Below are 27,173 nucleotides of genomic sequence, written 5' to 3' on the forward strand. Positions count from 1 at the left end.
AGGAAACATTTTAAGATTATGTGTATCCAAGGTGTAAGATTATAAAAGTTTTTCATTGTGGGTTTCTTTCTGTGGGATATAGTATAGTCACTAATGATAACAACAGAATGGTACTGTTTGCTCTTCAAAAAAGAGCTATCCATCAAATTTACTCCTTTGAGTCACACAAGTCTGTGAATGCGTCAGACAGGACAAAACCTCTGGGCGAATACAAATCCAAACTATAATATTTCGAAATAATTTATTTTCTATTACAAATTTTTTACACTATACAACCTATTTACACAAAATTAATACATTTTGGCACTATTTTACACTTAGAAACAATACAATAAATACAAAATTTAGTACAATACAAAACTTATACAAATATGATTAGCGATTAGTCGAGTAAACAAGTTACAAACTATTTAGGCGATTTACATAGCAGGAACACTTTTACACATCGTAAGCCGATGTGACCTAACAGTAGGAAAACAGCCTCTCCACCTCAGCTTCACATTTATCTACACATTGAAGGAACACAAAATATCTTTTTGACTTGATGGCATATTGCGGACAATATTTTGTGTTCACTTCTTATTTTACGTTGCGATCTAATATCTGCATTTTTGGATGGAACACTACAAATGGCAAGCTACCGAGTACCGATTGACAGTCTATCGTGGCAACAACAATTAACGCTGACGGGGTAGAAATTAGAAATATTACATTACTTCCTTGAATGTAATACTGGTTGAGTAACTGGAGTTTAACATCTGTGAAGTTTAGTTTTTCAGACACTTTGATTTCAGTCTTTCATAATAAAAATAAATGATTTCTAGATATGTTTTTGGAACACATAAACACTCTGGTTCAGAGACGAATTTACACTTTTCAATTACCAGTTTTGCATACCATCTGGAATTTTTATTTATGTTAGTAGCATACATTGAATCACATTAGATTTCAATTCCTCCTGTCATAGATATGACTGATTACTAAAGACGTCTTTCTTTTAATCTTTTCCACAAATTGAAATGTAATAGTATTTTGGGTTCCTGTTAATTTACAACAATAGTCTACATTGATTTTCATTGGCTATTTTTACAGGTTTTTTAATTTACCATGAGTATACTTTAACCAGGATATGGAAGTGCTTGGCGATTTATTGTCCAGATACAAAATAATGACAACAGTAAGCCTGTCCAGATATACCACATACAGAATGATCAAGTATGTTGGACTGAGTTTTCTAAATTACTTTGATATTTGGTCAGGTTAAATTTGAGTCATTTCACAAACAAACCCCTCCACGTACCTATTTTGCAAAAATTGTTTAAATTTCTAAAATAAAAATAAAATATATATTTAATGTTTAATACATTTGTGGTGGTGAACTCACAACCAACCTACAATAGGAATACGGAATCTACCTTTTTTATATAAAAAGAGTAACATTTTGAAGTGATCAGTTTTCAGGCAGAATTTACTTATCTTTGGTTCGAAATTGTAACAAACGGTTTTGCTTGTCCTTCTTATATGTCTTTTAATCCTTGTCTGGTGATCCATGTCTTCTAATCATTGTCTGTGGATACATGCCTTCTAATCCATCTGGGTCTAAGATTAAATTAAACAGAATTATATTTTTCTCTGATAACTAAGAATGATGACTAAGGATTGTAATTATTAAATCACGTAACATTCTGAGCAAATTAGAAAAGTAAAATTAAATCTAAAATATTAAAGTTTAGTTCGTAGTAGGGTGTACGTATTTTATGCGATCTCAGTCTTTTATTGCCTCTAATACAATTGGCCTTAAAATATTTCTTAAACTTACTCGTACTATAACAATTTAATCATGTGCTATATAATATAAAACTTCTACCCAAGTAAACTTATCCAAATTTGATACCTTCTTCAACATTTTAAAGAATAACTAAACTAAAATGATTAAAATTTATATTTTTAATACATATAAAAATCTAGGGTGATCCTAAAATAAATAAACAACTTTGTTGATCAAAATACAACTATGTTACATTGAGAATGGAATTTACATTTTCCAAATGCACATAGTTTTAAGTTTTTCCCTTGTACAATATATGTTCAGTGAGTAAACCTCGAATCATATACAACAAGTTTATCCTATATTTCAGTTCAGACCTAATTGTCTGTAGAGTAGGCTGAATAGGAGAGTTATTACAAGCGCTTTATCTTTCATATAATCCTACAAATATAAACCCCAAGAAAATGATACCAGGTTATGTGGAGGACAACAAAAACGTAACGTTGGGTTGTTATGTCAGCTGCTCACATATGTTGTTATGTCAGTCCTGTGCATTGGGAGATTCTCATAAAGATATTCCCTGACATTACGGTGCCAATAGTTTTCATGAAAACATTTTCAGATCTCCACAAAGCCGTTTAAACCCATCGGCTGTGAATTTTGAAGATCAAAGCTTACCTTTTTTGTCCATTACTTAATTTATAGGTGTATATAGTTGTTTATTTCTTTTAGGACCACCCTGTATAATTTTAATGTTCATCATAATCTTTGGTTAAAAAAAAAATTAACTGATCTAAGTAGTTTAAAGTTAAATTGTGATATAAATAATCAGGAATAATAATTATCTGAGTAATAACAATTATCGTTGAAAATGCAGCACTAATAATTGAAAACCAGTGTTAACAATGTCTAGAACTTAAACGGTTAGAGGGAATTTTAATATAAAATCATCTTCAAAATTGACTGTAACATTTTTTATCTACTTAGTATACACAGCAGTAGCAATAGCAATTTAACATATACAAAAATTGATAACAACTTTGCTTAAAAGTTATATTTTCATGAATACGTACAAAAGATTTTCCAATAATGTACACCTTAGTCAATATTTATAGCATTTACAATAATCAGTAATCACACCAGAAATCTAAATACAATCGTTTTACAAACTACAAACACAACCTGATAAAAAACCGCCTACAATCAATATCACAGAAGCTGATATTTATCTAAGTTGATAATTTAAAAAAGTTTATTGTTACTCGTAGACTACCACATCACTGTAAGGAATGGATGATATGAATTTCTATTACTTGGTACCATTTAAAGGCACATACCTTTTACATTTTGTCTGAAAGTTAATGTTCTTTTACGTCACATGTTGGTTGTGTTGAAAATGAATGATTTGTTCAAGTAAAATAAAAAGAAGTAAACCTACTATTTGTATATAAAAGCTAATCTAGTTTGAAATATCAAACTACAATTTGAAATCTTCATGACTTTTGAATTTACTTGGTCTTGGTATTATTCAAATTAACATGGTTTTGCCAACAAAAGAACATTTGATTTGGCAAAATTTGAATGGGGGAGACAATAAAGAATTAAAACAGTGCTATTATGGAAGAATTCCGGTGTCAAAAATCTTCTACTCTGATTGTGTAGACAACTAGGACAATAATTAAATTACCTAACAAAACTTATTATCATAAATATTAGAGTGTTAAAATGTTAGGTTCTGATATAAAAATGACTTTTCACACTTAAGATGATAAAATGCCAGGTAAGGCCTTGAGATTCAGTCCGTTGAGTCTTCAGTTCTTAGAGTAGTTCAGTGAATCCTAAAAAATATATAATTCTAATTAGAAACTCAGTTGACAGAAAACTTTCAGTTAATTAATTACACATACTTCAAAATAATACCTCAAGGAAATATTTTAAAAGTTAGTGAATGATAGATCAAGAAATAGGTACATAGTTTAGAATAAAACAAAAAACCATTCTTTTTTTTTAAATCCTTATAGGTATAAGAAAAGAAACGGGGTGAAGTCCACTCTATTCTTAAACAGTAACATGATAATTACACCTTTTAACCCTCCACATTTCCAAATTTTGAGACCTGAAGCTGAGTAGATAGACGATAAAAGCTCACAAAACAACTCCGACATCATTTCCTAATATAGAACTTCATCAGAGAGATTTTAAAGATAGTTGGCTCTCAAGCTATTCTCTGAAGAAGTCATATTTTAGGAAGAAATATCAGTGTTAGGTTTTGTAACTTTTGTTATTTTTTGTAATCCTTTCCAAATCAGCCTTTCTTAAGTTCCAAATCAACCACTTGACTTTCCCATCCCACAGTAGGCTGTTGGCTCAATTGTATCACATTTGTACCATATGTTTCAAGTGTGTGTTTACCTAATCTGATGTGAGGGGACTCATGGTCGGTGTCTGGTTGGTCTGCGCGTAGGTGCAGGAAGCTTCACTGCAGGAACAACAGGTGTCGCTAGCGTCTTCACCCTCCCCTTCCCAGCCGTCGTAGTCTGCTCCTCCCCCCCGCCGCCACCTGTCGTCTCTGTGTTGGCCTGTTAACAAACAGACATTACTGTAAGTCACCAATTAGTACTAGTAAGTTTTACCACCATTTATAAACACAAGAAATTGAATATCGGGCTGCATTGCAACAATACTCGACCTACAATAACAATGTGCAATTTTGTTTGCAGAAGAAAAGTGCACAACAACTCTATATGGACCAGCTGTAGCGTAGCCAATTAGAAAGGAACATAGTTGAACGAACCACTCCCAGAGCGTGTACTACTGTCTAGAACTCTATTTATTGCCTTTGCTTTTGTTACTGTGGTATTTGACATTGAAATTTACATTTTGAAGTTGACATATTCAACAACAATCGGTAATTTACATCAGTCCATTCTGTTGGAGGCTCCATAATTCATTAACTACGTTCATTTTTTATTCCAAAACCTAGCTATAATAACTTTAATATGGCAATAGGATGTGCAAAGTCAAAGATACAAAAACTATCCACCAACAACCCAAACAACTACAACAATCTTTTAAATAAACAGGGAAAAAAGGGAGAATAACGACACTGGATTATTGTAGGCAGTTCACTGAGGCATTACAACTTACCGACTAGATGATATTGAGCTTCAGAGTGAAGGCTTGGCAAGGAGCTTTGGCAGCCTCGGTCCATGGCTCCACAGTCTTGATGGCACTGTTGTGGTCTGAAACATAACCTCACATTTATTTACAAGTCTACTCTTGGTAATTCAAACACTCAGTTAATCAAAACTTTCGATAGTTCAAAATGAAAGCTCAGTCTGTGAAGAATCTCTTAATAATTCAAAATTTTAAGATGCATTTTGATACACTTGGTATTTTGAAGTCCTAGCACAGGACAGGCCGAGTTCTAACATGAAGTTGTTCCAAGTTACGTCGGTAAAACCATAGATAAAACATACTCCCTTAGTAGATTTGTCATCCTTATGGAACAGGTGAAGCCAATTTTATTGTTAGTTCTGTACGTCCAACTGTAGAGGTTAAGTTTAGTTTACAATTTGTTTCTTGTTATTTCAGTAATTTAAAACCTCGTTTAACCAAATAAAACGGCCTAACCATAAACAATAACTGGTCTCCTAGTCATATAACCAAATAGTAAAGCACAAATCATGAAAATAACCCTAAAATAATAGAAACAATATTTTGTCTACAATAGCGATCAGTGTGGACGTACATGAACTAGACATAAAAAACAAGATTCAAAATGTACAATGGGATGAGGAGTCTACTTGTGTTGATTAGTTTATAGTAAAACACTCTAATTTGAAGGGAGGGATTCCTTCCTGTCATAACAGGAAACTATACGACGTGTTAGCACAGTAGTTTAGTTTGTCTTATGTAAGCGTAGGAATGGAATGACTTATTTATTATTCATACAGTATAATTTTTGGGGAATAAAAAAAAGCTTTTGTTATGTTTCATTGGCATATCAGAACTACTGATACTTATTGAAGACCTATAAAAACGTTCAGAAAATCAACTCTTAACACCCTACATTGCCTACGGTACTTACGAATTGTGAGGATGGGAGTACAGCAGAGATGCACTCTCTTGACAATCACAATGACTAGAGTTGGAGTGGTGGCAATGTAAGTGATTTCGATCCCGTTCTCGATCTCGTTCTCTTTCTCGTTCTCGATGACTTCGACTCTTCACAGAGTGATTGCTACTACAACACGAGTAGCTGGCCGGATAGTTTGGTATCTAGACAAAAATTATTTCACTGTAGGAATATTTGATTCAGAGCAGATTGTATTTATACTACAAATATTAAGGTTTCTCAATTGAAAAGTTGAAATAAATTTAAAGGGTTTCTTGGAATTTACTAAGATTAAAGGATTTAAAATTATTCCTCAATATTTTTTAAGCTACACCTTAATTATTTTGTACACTGGAGTTGCATCTTGCCCTATCTAAGGCTAAAGATTATTATATCCCAGTGGTGGATCCAGGGGTGGCGACCGCCCCCCCTCGGGCAGACATATACATATATTTTTTACTGCATGTATTACAGTAGTGCATACAAAATGCTTAAATAATTTGTCACACTAACTTTAAACAAAGAAATGGTATAAAACTGCCGTTTTGGAGACTTAAGTTTACACAAATTGCTTGGGGGGGGGGTACCCCCAAAACCCCCCGACCCCCTGGTTCGCCCCCCCCCTTGTGACTGTTCTAGATCCACCACTGTTATATTCTGAACTCACAACCTATCAAAAATTCACTGGGATCACATCACAATTTGGCTAAATTAGCTGTTAACATCCCTTGGATGAACAAGAAGAAACTAGAAGTCAACACCTCATTATTGACGTTTGAGTTCTTTGAGAAATAATAATATATTGCAGTATTTTGAAATTGAAACTCCTGTTGGGTTGGAACCTTGCATTTGCCTGCCTACATAAGCCACCGGCCCGTGCGGTTCCAGCAAATCAAGGGGTGGGTGAGTCGAGCCCTACAAGTGTGAACTGTGCTGATAAAACTTAGTGACAGGCACGAGGATCCGTACCCTTGAATATTCAACCACAGTCGCGCTACCAACTCACCTCGGCCATTCTAAAATTAATAATCTACTCTCTTTACGTTGCACATACCGGAGGGGGATGTTGCTGTGGTGGGGGGTGTCTGTGTTCTCTCGTGCTTTGACTGGTGAGCCACGAGGGAGCGTAACTGTTGCTGCTACTGTTACTACGGCCGCCAGAGTTCTCCTGACAACACATCGCCGGACCGCTGTTGCCAAACCGTTTGTTGGCCTGTGGGCTACGTGAGCTCTGAAATAAACAACAATAATTCAATCAACAACATACCTCAAGACATATAAGTTTGTTTTTGGTGATGGTAAGTTTATGTTTTAGAAGGATTGGAAGTTTACCATCATGATAAGTAAAAACAAGTGTTACAACATCTGTGATGTGGAATCTGCTTCCGTCTTCAGGCAAGTTTAACAAGAAGACAAGAGGCCGAAAACAATTTTGTAGAACTCAACCAAAGCTGGGAAATTACAAGAGAAACAACACAGAGAGAAAACTGATGTAAAAATGTGCTTACACTAATCATGATGAAAAATGATCACCCTCAACTACAAACTTCAAGGCTTCAGAGGAACTACCAGTCTCATTTTAGAAATGAAGATACTGTACTTCATAAATTCCTGGTTGAAATTACTTGTGAACTTATTAGTGGGAGAATATTAGGAAAACTAATTCGACCTAATAAATTGTAAATGTAAAATCCTTTAAGTTGATGAAAATGTCAAAAGTCCCCATAAATCCCGGCTGTGCTTCAGCCACCATATTGGAAAATGGCGGCCAATTAATCAATTCTTAATAAATTAATCAATTCTCAATTCTTAAATTCCTAATTCTTTAATGAATGAATTAATTAATTCTTTAATTTTATAGTAACAAAAAGAATTTTTGTTACTATAAAAATTAAAGAACACCTAAAAATACATCTTTTTTATGTTAACAAGGTTTTCCTTATCTCTAACGGTTATTGAGATAAACCGAAGTTAATATTAAATTTAAAATGGAGGAAATTGAAATTCTTGCAGTTTGCTTATTTATGGATATCTTTTGATTAAACTTGGGGGATGTCCTTATTATTCGAATATTTTATATTGAATAATAAAGTGTGTCCCTATAGCAGTAAACCTAGGTGATATACAGACCTGACTGAAGACAGCAACACTGCCATGATGAGGGGGTGGGGGTGGATGTTGTGGAGGAGGGGGTAGAAACAACCTCCCCTTGTATTCCCTGGTTTCACCTGAACACAGATATTAATTAATGAGGGACTAAACATTGATCAAATTAAAGTTCTACTAAATTGATAAAAGCTTTCGTTAGAAAAGAAATTTTACTTTTACGATTCCATAAATCAATGACATTGTACCTCTTAAATACTCTGTAGTCTACTTTTAGAACTGTTAGAGTCTACCTTCTAGCCTATTATGGTTCTTTGTAAAAAGTTTGTTTGTAGCAGTCAGAACCATGCTAGAGAATAAATACTAGAGCAATAAAAGTGTGTAACTATATTGTAATTTATTTTTGTAAAAAAGACAACATTGTTGTGATGTAAATATTTAATTTGTGAGGATATATTTAAATTTACTCCAAGTTGTAGCTGATTTTCTGTTGGGTTTCATGTCTAATCTTGTTTAAAATAACCTCTATATTATTATGATGTAAGAATTGTTCTTTACATGGCCTATTAGCGAATTTCCCTTGTACCATATTGTATTATTCATTTTATATAATTTTCCAATCATTTATTATAACATTTATGATTACATGTATGAAGGAAACCTGTAGGGACAAGTAAAGAGTGATGAGTCAAAAATGTAAAGTGGTGGGGGTACACCCTTCCACTGCTGAGACAGAGACCATTCCTATGGTGGCTCCCTGTATATACGGTCAGCGGTTCTTTTACTCTCTTCGTCAGCGATTCACCCTTCACTTGAAGGTACTGTACTATTTTGTTAAAGTTGCCTAATATATAAAAATTACATAAATGTTCTTATTTGATTTGCAGGATCTGTTTACAACAATAGTAAGTTTTGTTTGGTATTCGATTGTATAATTTTATAAACATAAAGTAAATTTAAATGTAACTCTACAACAAAGACTATGTTTTGTTATTAGGGTTGATGTTTCCGAGTAATGAAGACGAACAATACCTTTTAATATCCTATCCTTAATTTTCAAGTATTCAATGGGGTTAGAATTAATTAAATATTTTCTTAAATTGTAAAAAGGTACATTAAATTGAAAAGTCTTGTTCTGCAGGATGCTTAGCTGTAGTTTTGATACTCCAATAAATTTATTATTCATTTGATATGTTATTCAATCGTATTTCCCAAGATTAAATTTGTACCGGTTAAGTGCCACACAAAAAGTACGGTACAAAAAATGCGCAACTCTGCTTTATGGATCAGTCATGGATCTTGTGTAAAATAATTGTCTTTTAAATTGTGTATTTAGCTTGTGTTAATTAATACAAATTTGCAAACATGACGATTAAAGTGGATTTATTGTTAAAAGATGAACTTATCTTTGAGTTAGAAGTACGAAATTTAAAATTAAGTGAAACAAGTAATGTTGTTGACTTAAGAAAAATGTTAAGACAAGCTATATCACAAAAGGTCCAAGTAAATTATGATTCAATTAAAACAAAAATTGTGCCGGATGAGGAAATAGATTTAATTAGTGAGAAAATTGTTTTAATAGAGAATAAATGTGCAGAGTTAACTAAGGACAGTAGATCAATGGAGCTAGCAAGGCAAGATACACGAATCAAACATTGTAAGCATAGATTAAATGCGTTAAGTTTGTGTAGTTTAACAGAAAAACAAAAGGGTGAGTGTAAAGAACTGTTAGAAAAATGTAAAGTAATGAAAGATAAGTTTGAAGCGTTGGAATTCGATAAGAGCGCGGTTGAAATGTCGATCCGTAAGCTAAGTGAATCAAATGTAGAGGAGGAGAATTTAGAAAATGTATTTTTTGAAAATGATCCTGACACATCCCCTTCCCATCCGGAACGTAAAGCTGAACTGAGTAGGTGTAAAGTTCCACTCCTTGATTCGAACGCCTGTGCTTCAACCACCCCCGCACCCTTTGATCCCCAAATTTATAGAAAGTTACCCAATCCAATAGAAACTTACCTAAAGGATATAACAACATGCAATGGATTAGTGACTAGTGAGCTAATTGAGTTCATTAAGATTTTATTCAAAGTCCAAAAAGAAACAAGGTTGTCAGATGCCCAGATTTTGGAAATTTTCGTAGCTAAGTCACAATCTCCACTTCTTGATGTTATGTTAAGTAACTTAGAAAATAGTCTGGAGGTTGTTAAAGAGAAAATAGTCAAATTGTTTGTACCTATAAGCGTTAGGGAGGACCTAATCAAACAACATGTCACACGTCATCAGGAAACCAATGAACCCCTTCCATTGTACATAAATAGAGTTAAAGAGTATGCTAAAATACTAAATTGTTCTTATACAGAATTTGAGCTGGTAGAGTTTATACTAATTGGCTTAAACCCAAGGTGTAGAGTAAATCTGTCTTTAGTCAGAAATCTTAATACCATTGCAGACCTAGAAAAGGCTTGTATACATAGTTTAAGTATTGATGTAAAAAATAACTTAAGACTTACTGAAGAGCGTAGTGAAACTGTTAGAAGGGAAAGTCAGCAAACGACTCAACAGAAGGTACCATTCACAAAAAAATGTTATGTGTGTAACCGTGAGGGACACTTAGCTAGAAATTGCTTTAGAAGGGATCAGTATCAAAAAAACTAGTTAGTAGGGGATGTTTTGTGCATGTACAAAATAAACCACGATCATGCCATGTAAATAGTTTTATGCAACAAAAACATTCCCCTGTAAAAGATAAAGCTAAGGGAAATAATGAGTATAATCTGAGTAAATTTACGAAGAAGGAAATGTATAAAATTAAGAGGGTTCAACGTAGAATTATGAATAAAATAAATTTAGCAAAATCATGTACAATGTCTAATTTGCCTACAATAGCCGTCCAGTTAGAAAGGAAATATAAGTCTGATGAAGTTCCAAAAGTAAGCGCGTTAATTGATTCTGGAGCCTGTTTAAATGCATTAAGTGAAAATTTGTACAATAGCTTATGTAAAAAAAAGTTAGTTATCAGTATGAATTATAAAGAAGAATCATGTATTTCGGCAAACAACAGTACGATTAGTATTTTGGGAGAATGTGTAGTAAAAGTTAAAATAATAAACTTTGCCTGGTACGTAAAGTTCTCTGTTATAAAGAAACTGAGTTGTGAAATGATTTTAGGTAGTCCTTTTTTAAGAGAAAGTGAAATGATACTAGATTTAAGCAAAAATTGTTGTTATTTTAAATTTAACCCAAATGTTAAAGTATTTCTAAATGGTAAGGAAGGCAGGTCTGTGTGCTTATCTAAGTTAAGTGATAACGAGTCCAAGGAGCAACAGTTAGACACAGGATGTGAGGACATGATACCTTTTGTAAACAGTTTAAAGGAGAGGTTTTCTAACGTGTTTACTACAGACATAGGAAAGGTATTGAATTTTGAATTTAAAATCCAACTCAAGGACAATGAGGTTATCAACCAGCGTCCGTACCCGATTCATCCAACAAAAATGGGCCAAATGAAGGAGATTCTATCCGACCTACTTAGGCAAAAAATTATAAGACCTAGCATAAGTAGTTACAGTAGTCCCTCATTCCTTGTAGCAAAACCAGATAAATCAAGTAGACTTGTAATTAACTATGCAAAACTAAATGAAAAGATTGTACGAGTAAATCACCCATTAGGCAATCTAGATGAATTTTACCAATATTTACAAAATGCCGATGTATTTTCCATAATTGATTTGTCCAACAGTTTTATGCAAATACCCCTCAGTGAAGAGTCCAAGCATCTGACTGCGTTCAGTAATGGAGTGTCCCTTTTTGAATTCAATAGAATCCCTTATGGACTACATTGTGGCTCTGGGCTACTTAGTGCTTATTTAGACAATGTTTTTAGAGATGTAAAGTTTGATTACGTACTTAACTTTGTAGACGACATACTTGTATTTTCAAAAAACAAAGAGGAACACATGAAACATGTTACTGAGGTATTAGATAGGTTAAGTAGACACAACCTAACTGTAAACCCCAAGAAAGTAAAACTGTTCTATAATGAAGTAAGCTATTTAGGAAACTTAGTGTCGAAAAATCAGATTAGAGTAGACCCAAGTAGAACAGATGCTGTACGTAAATTCAACACTCCCAAAAATAGCAAAGAAGTAGGAACTTTTGTTGGTATGATTAACTACTTTTCAAAATATATAAAGGATTACAGTAAAATTGCAGCACCACTAAACGAACTTAGAAAAAAGAGAGTAAAATTTGAATGGACTAAAGAGTGTAACGAAAGTTTTTGTAAATTAAAAGAAGCTATCACAAACCCTCCGGTGCTTGCTATACCGGACTTTAAACGGGAATTTTATCTGTTTACTGATGCTGCACAAAACGGTGCAGGGTCGACATTATTGCAATGTAACGACAATGGTGACAAGGTACCTGTGGCGTACTATAGTAAGAAATTCTCACCTTCTGAAATGAATATGTCTGTGTATGAAAAAGAGGCCTACTCTGTATTCCTAGCCATTAAGAAATTTTACATGTATTTAGAAATTCAGCCATTTTATTTAATAACTGACAATAGCGCTCTTAGCTGGGTATTGGGACATTTTAACAAGTTGGGAAAGTTATCAAGGTGGGTAGAACAAATTATCGCATTGCCTTTTAAAGTTCTTCATGTCAAAAGTAAAGAAAACCCTGTGGCAGACGCTTTGTCACGTCTCAATATGTCTGAGAGCGGAATTGAAGTTATTGAAGTAGAATCAGATCCTAGACAAATAAGTTTAGTGAAATGTAAAAACAAAAAGAAATTCAGTTCTGTGAGCAAAAGGCAAATTAAACCTGTAATAAACAGCATGTCGAATATACCATTAGCTTATGTAAACATTGCAGAACACCAAAGATTAGATCCAGAATGTGCAGCAATTATACAAAGTGTTACAAATAAGACATGTAAGGACAATTTTTACATTAGGAATGGAACTTTAATGTATAGTAAGCCCGGTAACAAGACAGGTAGGATTTACGTACCAAATAGCTTGTTAGATATGTTATTCAATTACTATCATACGTCAAATTTTGGGGGTCACCAAGGTCAAAATCGCACTGTATATAAAGTGTTAGAGTACTTTTACAGACCAAATTTAGTTTCTGAAATGCGGAAACGTGTAAAAGATTGTCAGATTTGTATAAAGGCAAAACCTCCTCAGCAACGATTTAATGGTGAATTAGTGTCAGGTTTAAGCAAACAACCCCTTGACTGTTTGTATATCGACACAGCTGGGCCCCTTGTCAGAAGTAAGTTGGGTAATCGACATATATTAATTGTTGTAGATGCTTTCACGAGGTATGTATGGTTAATTCCAGTAAGGGACATTACAGCGCAAACCATTGCAAATAAGCTAGAAAATGTAATATTTAATAATTTCAGTTCTTGTAAGAAACTTGTATCAGACAACGGTTCTTGTTTTCGAAGTCTATTGTTCAAAAAACTTATGTTTAAATATTCAATAGAACACCATAGGTTAATACCCTATAGACCGAACCCAAATATTTCAGAAAGGTTCTTAAGGAATGTTAAACAACAGATAAGAGCTTATCATCACGAAACTCAAAACAGCTGGTGTGTGGAGCTCAACTATATTCAAATTAGTTTAAATACTTCACTGTGTGAAACTACTAAATGCACGGCTTTTGAACTCATGTTTAACCACAAGCCAAATCATAGCTTAAGCAATCTTTGGAAACTAAATGAATTGTTAGATGTAACATTAAGTCAGGATGAAATAAAAGATAAGTTTTCTAAAGCAATTAGAAATTGTAAACGTTCAGTAGGTCACAACAGAAATAGGCAAAGGTACCGAGATGACAGGGTAAAACATCCATTTAAAATAGGGAGTTCTGTATATTTAGAAAATCAAATGCTAAGTAAAAAGATAGATAATTACCAAGCTAAGATGGATTTCAAATATACAGGGCCTTATAAAATAATATACTTCATGTCTCCAGTCAGTGTCATAATACAATTACAGGAAAATCCGGAAATTGTAAGACGCGCTCACATTAGCCAACTGAAAATACATAATAAGACCTGATTGTGAAAGGTGTAGTAGGTAAATTGACCAGTATTGTAAATAACTGCAATATAGTTATTTTAAGCCGTTCTGTACATTAAAAGCAATCGATCATGTGTAAATAGTTAGGTTAAGAAAAGAGAAAACGCATGTTCATTTTATATGAAAATGTGGCAAAAATGATACTCTTGTATATATTTAGGTTAACTAGAAAACGAAAAGTAATATTCATTGTAAATGAAAACATTGCAATTATAATACATTGTTCTTGAATAACTTTATGTTAGTTCAAATAAAGATACCGGACAAGACAACAAAGGACCAATTGGAGCTAATTAACATGTGTTAATATAGATTACATCATGAATCCGATCATGAATGCTGAAACAAAAGGACAGTTAAGTAGCGTTGTAAACATGAAGTTACATAGAACACTAATGTGAAATTAAATAGAGGAGAGAGATTTATGTCAAAAAAATAAAATAATAAAGGAGAAATAAGGAGTTTATGTAAAGTAGAACATTTAAGTTAGTCAGGAGAAGTGTTTATTTTATTGATTGTGCCACTTGACTTCCTTTTTTTTTATAGTTAATAATATTGTAGCTATCTGTAAGGTAACATTGTAAAGAAAAGGCCAGTATAAGGTTTGCGTGTATGTTGTGTGATCACACAGTATACTTCACTGTTCACTAAATCCACTGGAAAACTTTACTTTTGTTTATAACCAAAGGTACTATATTATTTAATTATAAAATAGGTTTAAAACAATATTGGATTGTAATTGTTGATTGAATAAGTTAGTTGAACTAAGGTAAAAGTAAATAGAGCAAGTTCATAAAATTAAAGTTACGTACTAGATTACCGTTTAAAACTCAGAACAAGACTAAATAAAAATTGACTAATACAAAAAGTAGAATGCTCTTTTAATGTAGAACAACTGATTCATTTAGTGGGGGGGTGCAATAAAAATATCCTTTTCCTTTTCCATTCCGAAATTTATCCCCTTTGAAGAAGACGCAGCCCAGCTGAGCCAAGGTCATCGCCGGTGTTGGTGAACCGCCTACTACCCGCTGCATATTTAGTTGGTTCCTGGCAAAAGAACCTTTTATCTCATCCAAGTGTTTTGAAGCTACAGAATGACTTTTATATAATTCAGTGTTTATAGTTTACCTATTTGTACCTTGTATTTCGTAGTTTTAAGGAATTTTAGAAGCTTTTAAAATGCCAGTATGCATAAATGATTGTCCAATTTTGTGGGGGGGGAATAATGTACCATATTGTATTATTCATTTTATATAATTTTCCAATCATTTATTATAACATTTATGATTACATGTATGAAGGAAACCTGTAGGGACAAGTAAAGAGTGATGAGTCAAAAATGTAAAGTGGTGGGGGTACACCCTTCCACTGCTGAGACAGAGACCATTCCTATGGTGGCTCCCTGTATATACGGTCAGCGGTTCTTTTACTCTCTTCGTCAGCGATTCACCCTTCACTTGAAGGTACTGTACTATTTTGTTAAAGTTGCCTAATATATAAAAATTACATAAATGTTCTTATTTGATTTGCAGGATCTGTTTACAACAATAGTAAGTTTTGTTTGGTATTCGATTGTATAATTTTATAAACATAAAGTAAATTTAAATGTAACTCTACAACAAAGACTATGTTTTGTTATTAGGGTTGATGTTTCCGAGTAATGAAGACGAACAATACCTTTTAATATCCTATCCTTAATTTTCAAGTATTCAATGGGGTTAGAATTAATTAAATATTTTCTTAAATTGTAAAAAGGTACATTAAATTGAAAAGTCTTGTTCTGCAGGATGCTTAGCTGTAGTTTTGATACTCCAATAAATTTATTATTCATTTGATATGTTATTCAATCGTATTTCCCAAGATTAAATTTGTACCGGTTAAGTGCCACACAAAAAGTACGGTACACCCTATAGGGAAGTAGCTATTACCGTAGGTGGCACGGTAAGACCTAGACCCGGGACCGATTTACTTTTTCATTTTGATGTCCCCAGAGGCCAAAAACACCATTTGTTCAAATTTTTATATATGTATATATATATATATAGACTTATATATATATATATACGACCGTGAACGCGATAACTTGAGTAATTTTTGTCCGATTTTGATGAAATTTGGTTTAAAGGTGTAAAGCGGGATGAACTTGAATGAGTTCGCGAACCAGCATGATCGGACCATGGGAACGGGGCTTTACGGGGGGTTTTATGGGGTAAAAATTGGTTTTTCTCACTTTTGACCCTCAAAACACAAAATTTCTCTTTAGACCTTTTTAAAGAGCTTAAAAAAACAATTAATTTAGTATATAAAAGTATTTTTGTTCGGTTAATAGTAACGGAGAAAATTTAAAAATTGTAAATTAAAAATTCCCATGTACCCCATGTGCTTCCCATGTGTTTCTTAAGGAGAATATTGTAAAATGTTGTAGTTTGCTTGTTTATGGATATATTTTGTATTTTGATCAAATTTATTTATTTTGTACTAAGCTATCAATATTTTACAAAAAAACACACTTTATTAGTTTCCTAGTAGCAGCAAACCTATGTACTCGTTAAACCTAATGTTAATAAAATATATTTAATTGAAAATCAATTAAGACAAATGGAAATTCGCTTAGTCGGCAGGTTTGCTGCGGCGGGGGTATTTTTAATCTTGATAAGTTTAAACTCAACTCACCAATGAACACAGGAACACCTTCTGACATGTTTCTAAAATCCTGATTGTCCTGGTTTAGGTTCATCTCCTTCTTCGTCCACGAATCGCCAGAACTTGATGTTTTTGCCTCGGAAGAAGAACTCATTGCCATGGGAACTATTAGTGGACCAGTTTCCTGTAACAGTTTCCTGTGTCAAATGGTTGATTTGGATGTTACAAATTAATTGAGTAAACATATATCTTGAGACTTGCTGTAGGATAATGGGTAAAGCTTTACTTATTTGCGATTACAAAGCCATATTGCCAACATTTCACAGAGTGAACAATACTCTGAATGTGAAAAGTAAAGAAAAATAATATAATGGGATCAGTAAGTAATTTCAACATAATCATACACAACTGGTTGATCACCATGTAGTAGGTCTAATGTTGGTTAACGTATACATTATACTTTTAGAGAGAAAAAACTGCTTTATACGAGACACCGTCAAAATGATTATGAGTGAACTGCTTTGTAGGCTTTCCCCTGTAACTGACAATCCTTGAAGAACATTTTTCCCTGAAAATCCCTTAAGGTTGCACGTACTTAACAAATTCAAATAAAAATGGTAGTTAAATGTGAACTCACTGTAGAATCAGCCCTGTTATTGGGAACCATGTTGCTGTTGACCAGAGTAGTGGTAGCATAGGGTGTGGGGTTGGCTAGAGGCTCCTTCCTGGTGTTGTAAAATGTAGACATTCCTCTGGTATCCACCTGAAACGAGAATTACTTGAGTTATGTACAGAAATACTCCACCAGTTATGGTTTGAATCAATTTGAACGAGCACACCTAGAAACAGGGGAGAGGGGAGGACTTTGAACTGATGGGCGAAACTTAATAAAAATAAGATTAGTTAAATCAGCTTATAATCCCTTCGGTTCAAAGAGCTCCAAACATCCACTACATTCATGACCCTGCACAGAGAAGAGGATGATGACTGGTATAAAACGCTAGAAAATACAGTTTTGTACTGCACATTATTTAAAGTATTAGGCCTACACCCCTGAATGCTTATTAATATAGGGACCAAACTATAGGTAAAGACCTTACATATCTTGAACAAGGAAACAAAACACTGCAGTTTAAGGTGAAGATGAGCTAAGGATGACTGTAGAGCCATAGTCAATGAGTGTGTCAACAACTGACTACGACCAGCAGATTGTTTCTTTAGCCATGATCAATAAAAATCCCACAGTTCAAGGACCCCAGTGTCCAGCAGATTCAAACTTTTCTCCCGATCTGGCAACCTTTATATTATTTAACAAGCTCCATAAAACCAACAGAGTATCCAACTAGGATGTTGACTATCTTTTGTAATTGAGAAAGTATTCCATGCTCACATTTTCAATTGCAAACAAACAAATTACGATGAATATATTTTACAATGTTTAGTACCTGAGCATAGTCACTGTCTGACAGATGACCTTGACCTCCGTGACCCTGACTCTTAGTTCCCCATCCAGCCTCCATCCACAGTGTCTCCTTACCTCCCCCCATTAGGTTGAGGTCATTCATGTTCATCACTGGAACTGGAAAATAGTTTTAAATTGAATTTGCTCTGAAATGTTTGTATATACTTACAGAATGAATAGACGTAAGATGTTAGACGAAGTAGCAGTGCTGGCTTGGTTATGGTTTATTAATTGATCAGTATCCAGAAGGGAAAGATGGAAGGAATGAACAATCAGTAACAATTTCAGGGAAAATATGCCATCAACAGTTTTAAGCTCACCGATTCATTTTGTAAGACTCAATGACGTCCACTGTGTTATATAACATATTGTGAATTAATATAATAGACAATAAATAAACCATTATTGGTTTATAAAAAAAGTTGTAAATTTTTATTTTACAAAAGAATTGCTACCACGGTACTGAAAAACACATAACAGTACGGTAGTCAAAGTTATTATTACTGTAAATATTTTTAGGAACTACCCAACAATCATTTTGATTTTATATTTTTTGAGCACTTACCACTCAAGTGACCAAGTTCCTTCTTGAAGTTCTGCCTCTTCTTGAGGTAGTAGGTGGCAACAAAGGCGAAGATGACGAAGATGATGATGAAGCCGAGGATAAGGACATACACAGTGTCAGAAGCCGAGGAGGGATGACTAGGTTGTGCGGACGGATCCATCAGAGCTTCGGCCACACTCACCATCGGAGAATACGGACCAATACCTACAGCTGTGTAGGCCACCACCCGCACACCCATGCCTGGGAAAACAATAATGAGGCCTAAGTTGAAAATCAAAGAATTTATCTACAAAAACACAGTAAAAATAATCACATAACATGTAAAGAAAGTAAGACTCCCCATGGTCTCTTTTGACCATTTGCCCGTTTACATATTCATCAAAGGTCTGTGCTTCGAACAAATTAAATTTTACCTAAAGAAGTTTGGTTTAACTCTGCTTAACTTTCATTTCAATCTGTTGTAGTTTCCTAACCATGGATCATGGATGGTTTAAGGGTCAAGGTGACTCTCGTAATCTATGACAAGGGATCTACTAATTGATTACAGTTACGGTGTTGGGTCATCAAATGCTTGAAAACATTCCAAATGCTTATTTGTGAGGAAAGGGTTAAATTAGCTGACAATAACTACTCACTGTCTATTTTTCTTGTCTAAACAGTATTTAATATAAACACTTAAACTCTATGTTTACCTTGTATTCCATGGAGAGAGATATTGGGAAGTATGACAGTCTGGGTCGTGACATTGACTGTCTGTTGTAGAACTATCTTGGTGTTCTGCTTTACTTGAACCTGAACAACAGAAATACAAGATGGGAATATCATTGTATTAGTGTTTACGTACATTGATACATTGATCAGATCTAAGTTAAGTTGCCGGTTGGATGTCGGTTGTCTACCAAACCAACGTAACATATTGATTGTTTGATCAACTGGTCAACAAATGCCATTTAAAAAATGATGGTGTGTAGAGAGACAACAAGATTGCATATTTTAAATTTAAATTATTTTTCAATACTGGATTCATTTAAAGTTAAAAGCATTCATCAGACTTCCAAACTCGTAGCTAGTACTGTAATACATTTTCTTAGTAAAATGGTCAACACTAGAAATCTTTTGGCAGGGCGGTTTAACCAACCAAAAATCAAACCAAATGAAATCAACACCAACCAAACAAACAGACCAATAAAATCTCAAAAACCAAACTTATCGAAGGTTTAGGTTGTTATTAGATTTGAGTTTCAGTTTCACCCCACCACTGTATTTTCTTTTCAAAAACTTCAGAAGAAACATAAAAAAAAACTGATTTTATATACTTAATAATGCCATACAAAACTTATAGTAGTATGGCTGTGTGCATTCAAACTAACCTTGTAACCCAACAAAACTCCATTATGATGCTGGGGAGGAGGTGGGGACCATTTGATATAAGCAGCCGAAGAATTGACCCAAGACATCTGGATGTCCTCAGGGGAGGCAGACGGAACTAAACAACAAATTTAATAAATAACATCATCCTTGTGAAATAAGTGAAAATCTTATTTGGTTCTGTCGGACTACCTCTTTTGTTAGTAACAATACTTACCTAAAATATTAGTAGGAATAGAACATAATAATTTTCAATAAGATTTTCTTGCATCATCTTGTTTTTTTATTCAAATGGTTATTAAATACATATTAGTGGAAATCGTAGTACAATTTTTGAATAGGATTTTATTTCATACTAAAAAGTACTATAATATATTACAGTCACTAAAATGTTATTCCATAATCTTAAATAATCAGGGATGTTCTTCTAAACCTAGTCTACTAAAAATAATTAAGTCTACTAAGGGAATTAAGAAGGTTAACCATTCTCTCTAAATGAAAGGGATCGGAAAATACTTTCAATGGTAGACCTTTAGGTTTAGCATCAGGGTTGCATTTGTTCTATGCAGAATTGGAGTAAGTAAATTAATTGATGCAATCCAAAAAGCTACTCAAATGCAACATTAATCAAATAAAAGTTTTAACCTACCATCTTCCAACGTCTGGACCACCTTGGAGTTTGATGGTTGACCCTCGATCATCTTGAAGAACGGGACAAGGAAGAAGTCGTATTTGGTGTACTTCTGCAGGTTAGTGACAGTGTAGTGGAGAGCTCCAGCGTTGAGTACTGTAGCCATGTTGTACTTATTCTCACCTCCCGATATGTCTCTGAACCTTACGTAGATCCCCTCGACGAAATCTTCTGCGGTTACAATCTAAAAGGAATAAAAAAAACTGTAGTGTCGTAGATAGAACTTATATATGAGTTGCTTTTTAGAACAAAATTAAGAAAAATGTGAATCAACTATTGCTGTTAGTATCTCTTTTTACTGAAGAATGATTAGATTGTAGTACAAGGTGTGTCATATTAGTTTGAAAATTCCATTTAATAATCTTAAGTGTCTTTCTGGAAATCCATTGGGAAGCAGGTTTCTTTTGACAGTCCAAAAATGAGGTGGGAGGACAAAGTTTAAAAGGATATTGATAGACTACATTAAAATTTGCACTATATTTCAACTAAGACAGAAAAGAGTGCAAAGGAATCGTCACTGGGGCCAAAACCTACTGCGGTTTCAAAGGACAAGGAAGTTTAGGTAAAAATAATTTGCAAAGACGTTTGAAGGACCAGCAGAGATTGTCTTCAGGGAAACCCAGCAGGAAAACCACATGGCAGGCTAAGAATTGTGTGGAAAGACGAAGTTGAAAAGGACATCGGACAACAGATGACAGAATTGAGTAGAGTGGACATAAACCTACCCAGGTTATACAATGGCTAAGGAGGAAGAGGCAAGGTAAGTTATGGAACAAAGCTGTAAAGTCCAATTATCATTCTTACCTCCCAAGTTATCCGAACAGCGGTGGAGCTGGTAGCCTCCAGGTTGCGCAGTATGATGACCTTGGTTGCCAGCCGAGCTCGGGCTTCGTTGATCTGATGAATCGGGACATCTCGCAGATGTGTTCCCTGCGTATGAGCTACCTCGGATATCTCACTGGGTACTGAGATGCCTTGGGAGTTCTCCGCTCTCACCACAAACACATATGACGTGTCTGGCTTCAGATCTGTGATCTGCGATTCAAATAAGGATAAAATGGTGTGTTTGAATTAAAAAGATAATTGAATAGGAACTCAAATATTAAAATTATAAAGAAAAACTGTAAATTTTAATTCTTAATAGACAAGGGTTATTGACAGAATTTGTGTATGTATCATATACTATAAATTTAATTAATTATATAACTAGTTTACTATAAGGACCACCAGAAAAATTATTTTCTTAATTATTTATTTACAACAATATAATTTCTTACCATAATAGTATTTGTATTGACTCTGTGTGCTGCCACCACCCAGCCGGTTTGAAGATCTGAACTGAAGTATTCCAAAGTGTATCCTGAGAAACAACATTTCGTCTGAATTAGTATTGTATCAAAGCAAAGCTATAATGATTTACTGCTGCTGTGCTGCTTGTTCAAGGATATTCAGCGTTCACGTATTGATACTATTTATTGCAGTTGCAGTGATACTGTAAATGTCATAACGGTAATGCAGCAATAATGAATGCTATAAAGATGTCCATCTGGGAAATGAGGCTGAAACGTCAGCTCAAGTTTCCTGTAATATTATATTTTACCCTGACTATCCCGATATTATATTTAAGTGTGACTGTGGAAGCCTACCTGGAAAACTATCAAATATTTCCACACACTTAAATAGAGAACAAGCTGTGAAAAATTGTGCTTTAGATTTATCAACCTTCCAGAAATACACACTGCCTGAAATTACAATAAATACTATACTCACCAACAGTCAATCTGCTGGAAATGTTTGCATTGGAGGTTAGTGTACTAAGACTAACCACCAGAAATATTTTGAGGTGATCAACCGTTGGTGAATGATTTTGAACGCATAGCTCAGGGGCTTAACCATGCAGTTTATAATTAAATTAGACTTGACATTTTCTCCAACATACCTATGAGTGGGGAGTGCAGTGGCCCGGGCGGAGGGTCCCAGGCCATGGTGACTGAGGACTGAGTAGTGTTGAGTATCCGGGGAGCCCCGGGTGGGCGGGGAAATGTGGCGGGGTCAGGACTTCTGTGGTAGCCCCCACTGGGACCTCCAACACTGAGAGAGGCAGACCACGATGTCTCACCACTCTCACTGCTGGCTGTGCACGTGTAGAGCCCGGAGTCACTCGGCTGCAGATCTGCACAGCAACCAGAAGTATGAGATGCACAAAGCGCATAATCACGAGATTTGCTCAAATGTGTAGGAGGATGAAAAGTAAGAAGATTGAATTTGAAATGCAAGAAAGTAGAAGAAATGCACATGGGAATAAGGAAACAGATTAAAGGAATAAAGAAAAATAGGAGGTGTTAGTGGGGTACAAATGAAGTGTCCGGTTGGGATAAAATACTAGCAAAGATATGAACTTGGAAGATTGTTTTAGAAAGCGGTGAATAATTCTCCAACCTAAACTAGGGGTGGAAGACAGACCGCTTTGGCTATAGGTCTGCACAAAACTAAAAATTATAAGAGTTTACCTAGTAGTAAATAAAATTAGATTTATTTATTTATTTTTACAATTTAAAATGTTATGTTATTTAAATGTACCTAATGCCTGTCACTATTGACCCAAGGCCCCACTAGAAAAACAGGCCATGCTGCAGCACGGGCAACACTTCGTCACAGTGGTGGATAGTTGTACTAAACTCTTACCATTAAAATCTTACAAACAGCCAGCTTGCTTATTTACCTAAAACATATGGGAATGGCGAAGGCAATGAATTTATCAATGAAATCTATCCACTAGTGTGACGTCATGGATCCTGCAGCATGGCCTGTTTTTCTAGTTGGGCCTTGATTGACCACTGATCCCACTTATTTCTGGGAAGCCAGAAATATCTGTAGATATAAGATAGTTTAGGCTTGATTATGTTGTTATGCGTTGTTAAATAAATTAAATAGGTTATGTTTATGTTAGGTGTAGGTGTAAATACAATTTTGCTAAATCATATAAGATCTTTTTGAAACATACTAACAAGTAAGATAACTCAAAACATTTGATTTATAATAATAATATCTTATAACAGCAATTGTATTGTTGAATCACCATCAATCTGTAGAGTTCCTGAAGGAAGAATACTGATCCTAGAGGAAGCGTGGGGATCCACAGGACTTCCATTGCGATACCACTTGATGCGAGGAGAGGGACTCCCACGTGCTTGGCAAGGCAGAGTAGCGACGGACTGCAACGGAAGCGTCTGATTGGTCGGACCCACCTCTACCAGAGGCGGAGGAACATCTTCTACTGACGTTACCTGGAATGAGCATAATCTCATTAGACTGTTCAAATGTGGGATGTGTGTGACTGCACGCTATGTGTTTATTCGTCATGTGTTTGTGTAAGTGTAAAAGAACTGTTACTGACAACCTTCATATGAAGTAATATCATCCTTGTACACACCTGATGATTACCTCCTAGAAGGTTGAAACTAGTTGTAAACATAACTCCTAGCTGAACATAATAGGTATATTTTTTAAGTTTACATTAAAAAAAATTTGTTATTTAATGGAAAGAGTTAGATAATCATCATACATAGATGTTAACTGAATTGGTTAACAGAAGATAGAATGATGTTGCACAAGAAGTTCGATAATTTTGTCAAATAACAAAAAGGTGGTTGGAGATGGGCCTACCTGAGGCAAATGAAGACAAACCTCATTTGTTAGCCCTAGGAAGATTCCTTCTTTTACTACCTTTCTTTATTCAAATAAACTATAAACAGATCTTTTAAATGTTCAAGATTCCTCACTTTATCATTAGAAGACAGATGAACCACAAACCTGTAAAAAAGCTCTAGCAGTATCCGAGCCAGCAACACTTAGAGCTGAACACACTAGGTATCCGGAATCTTCCCTCTGGACTCCCTGGATGCTGAGAGTTCCCTGGGGAGTGACATTGATCCTCCCGTAGGAGTTTCCAGGAAACATCAGCACCTGGAAATAAAAGTTATCATCACTATAGTTTGTTCAAATAATGAAGGCGGGTGAGGATGAAGTATACCTTATTCGTTGGCCGCAGTTAAGCTCCATCCCCGATCACGTTATTTGAACAAGCCTTATGTAGCAGATTTTTATGATTAAAACCGTGCCATTATTCAGTCTGACCTTTACTATCATTCTTATGATATCAAGGAAACATAACTTTTGAAGAAGACGTGTTAGAAGAAGGGTCTAATGAAATGGATTTTAGTTTTTAAAATGTTTCAGTTATACTTGTTGACTGAGTTTACCAATAAATTGATAGTCAAAATGTTTATATTAAAGATTCAAATGTACACATACTTTTTAGATCTATTTGACGGGTTTTTCAAAGTGTGATAACTAAATAAACTACACTTTTAATGGTGACTAATCTTCACTGTGACTGACCAATCAAATGTTTAAATGCTTATTTCATCCAAAATATTTGGAATAACAAACTAAAATTTTAACTAGATGGATACCTAAAAACCAAAAGTAAGAGCTAATGATATAAATACTGTTTACAGCTAAAACAATTCATATCAGAAAGTACCTGACTCCCTTCTTTGGTCCAGAAAACACTGGGTCGTGGATTTCCTTCCGCATCACAGTCGAACTTGGCCACTCCATTCAGCCCAACTTTTTGATCATGTGGTCTCTTTTTGAATGCTGGTGGCGCTAAAACCAATTAAAATGTTATATTAGAGCGTGAAAATTAAATTTATGTACTCGTGGTATTGCTATTGGTTTAATAAATTTGTTTTTGCCCTTCCAGTTTGGTTAGGTCAAAAAGTTAACGTATTCCACAGAAACCAGTAATTTTTTTCAACTCACTCTTTTAAGTGGCTCAATTCAACAACAGTTTGTTCATTTTATTCTAAAATTAACTACAATTTTAAAATAGACTTGGAATTTCTTGTTCCATACATAGTTAAAGCCCCTGCAAAACCAACTAACTAATCACAAACTCTGACTCACAATGGACAGTTAGGGACGTCCTCATAGAGATGCTGCCTACGAGGTTATCAGCGTCACATATGTAGATTCCCTCATCCTCCAAAGAGACGTGCTCAATGTTGAGACTCTTGTCGTCCAGGATCTGAGCACGTCCCACTGGCATGTCTCCGTCGTCCCTTCGCCACAGTATCTTAGGCGGAGGATCGCCTCCGATGCGACATTGTAGCTGGACCTTCTGGTTGGGCAGCACTGTCACATCTTGTGGCTCCGATAGTAGGAACGGCTTGACTGAAAGTATATGATATTGTTTAGGATTTGAGATAGTTAAATGTTATCTTGTGTTTCAAATTCATAGTGAATTTGAAACCAACTCTTAATTGTATCTAACGGCAATCTTTAGTTGAATGGGTACATAAATTGTACAGAAGAAATCCCGCATGGAATCATAACAGTAATTTTAATGCAAGCATTATAACCATCCGCCAACTAAGGCAATAAACATCAATTATAACTCTATTGGAAGGATTGGGTAAAATTAATTAGAAGATAACAGGACAATCGGCCTATGTTGAAATTTAGATGGAACAATTACACTCAGTTTGAGTGTAGGATATATGAAATTAGGAGACACACAACAGTGTAAGGATGTGTAGTAGGCACTAGCTTCAGCTACAGATTAGAAGATAGATTACCTTACTTATTTGAGGAGCTGATACAAGTTGCACTACATCAACAAACTCAAAATCAAAACAAAGATTTTTTTAAATTCCAATTTTGTTGATTGTCTTATGTATTGAAAAGTATTTTATAAAGTAAATAAAAGAAACCAAACGATAAATTATATGAAGTACAAAAGTGATTTCTTACCATGTACAGTCAGCTTAGCTGCGACACTCTCCCTGGAGCCCACCAGGTTCTGCACGACACAAGTGTATTTGCCCTCGTCACTCTGACGAACATCAGAGATCATCAGGTTCCCTCCGTCCACGATCCTCACCCTACAACAATTACAGAAGTATTATTTAAAATAATCTGCTGTTTGGTTGCAGATGGAGAATGTGTATAAGGTGTGCCAAAGACTCAGTTTGAAATCTGAGCCGAGCATGTCCTAAAAACAAGTGATTGTGCAAGTAGTTAGATAAGCAAACCAACCCAAACCGAGCTTTATTCCCGAGAGATTATCACGATCACATAATGCAACTACAAAGACTACACCAATAAACTAAAGCATGTTTTTTTCAAGAGAAAAAAACATGATGATACCTACAAAACACAACACAATGATTGCGGAAGAAGATCACTATATTTTGTTGCAATAACGTGGCATGTACATGATTCTGTTGCAAATGTGGGAGATGATTACAAATCTGTGTGACCTTGCAAGATGTTTATTCTTTTGTTGCGC

General features: G+C 34.7%; 1 protein-coding gene across 2 annotated transcripts in view; it reads right to left on the minus strand.

Moving 5' to 3' along the window:
* Window positions 1-271: 271 nt before the first annotated feature.
* The window catches only part of LOC129002386 (roundabout homolog 2-like), a 339,513-nt gene continuing 312,611 nt past the window's right edge, over window positions 272-27,173 (minus strand). The window contains exons 5-25 of one of the 2 annotated variants that reach the window (XM_054430135.1): window positions 26,636-26,766; window positions 25,790-26,056; window positions 25,365-25,489; window positions 24,632-24,784; window positions 23,898-24,105; window positions 22,758-22,991; window positions 22,096-22,178; window positions 21,623-21,853; window positions 20,777-21,002; window positions 20,130-20,245; window positions 19,452-19,551; window positions 18,760-18,999; window positions 18,178-18,305; window positions 17,370-17,495; window positions 16,763-16,916; window positions 8,016-8,113; window positions 6,940-7,116; window positions 5,859-6,049; window positions 4,916-5,010; window positions 4,181-4,347; window positions 272-3,606 (exon numbers count right to left, since the gene is read on the minus strand). In XM_054430135.1, the coding sequence (XP_054286110.1) occupies window positions 4,181-4,347; window positions 4,916-5,010; window positions 5,859-6,049; window positions 6,940-7,116; window positions 8,016-8,113; window positions 16,763-16,916; window positions 17,370-17,495; window positions 18,178-18,305; window positions 18,760-18,999; window positions 19,452-19,551; window positions 20,130-20,245; window positions 20,777-21,002; window positions 21,623-21,853; window positions 22,096-22,178; window positions 22,758-22,991; window positions 23,898-24,105; window positions 24,632-24,784; window positions 25,365-25,489; window positions 25,790-26,056; window positions 26,636-26,766 (3,250 nt within the window). In that variant the 3' untranslated portion in view covers window positions 272-3,606. Of the gene's footprint in view, window positions 3,607-4,180; window positions 4,348-4,915; window positions 5,011-5,858; window positions 6,050-6,939; window positions 7,117-8,015; window positions 8,114-16,762; window positions 16,917-17,369; window positions 17,496-18,177; window positions 18,312-18,759; window positions 19,000-19,451; window positions 19,552-20,129; window positions 20,246-20,776; window positions 21,003-21,622; window positions 21,854-22,095; window positions 22,179-22,757; window positions 22,992-23,897; window positions 24,106-24,631; window positions 24,785-25,364; window positions 25,490-25,789; window positions 26,057-26,635; window positions 26,767-27,173 lie in introns of both variants that reach the window. The other variant, XM_054430134.1, reaches the window with a different exon arrangement.

The sequence above is a fragment of the Macrosteles quadrilineatus genome, unplaced genomic scaffold (genome assembly GCF_028750875.1).
Source record: "Macrosteles quadrilineatus isolate MER2022 unplaced genomic scaffold, UCM_ALF_1.0 Scaffold_9__3_contigs__length_116548681, whole genome shotgun sequence".
NCBI lineage: Eukaryota > Metazoa > Arthropoda > Insecta > Hemiptera > Cicadellidae > Macrosteles > Macrosteles quadrilineatus.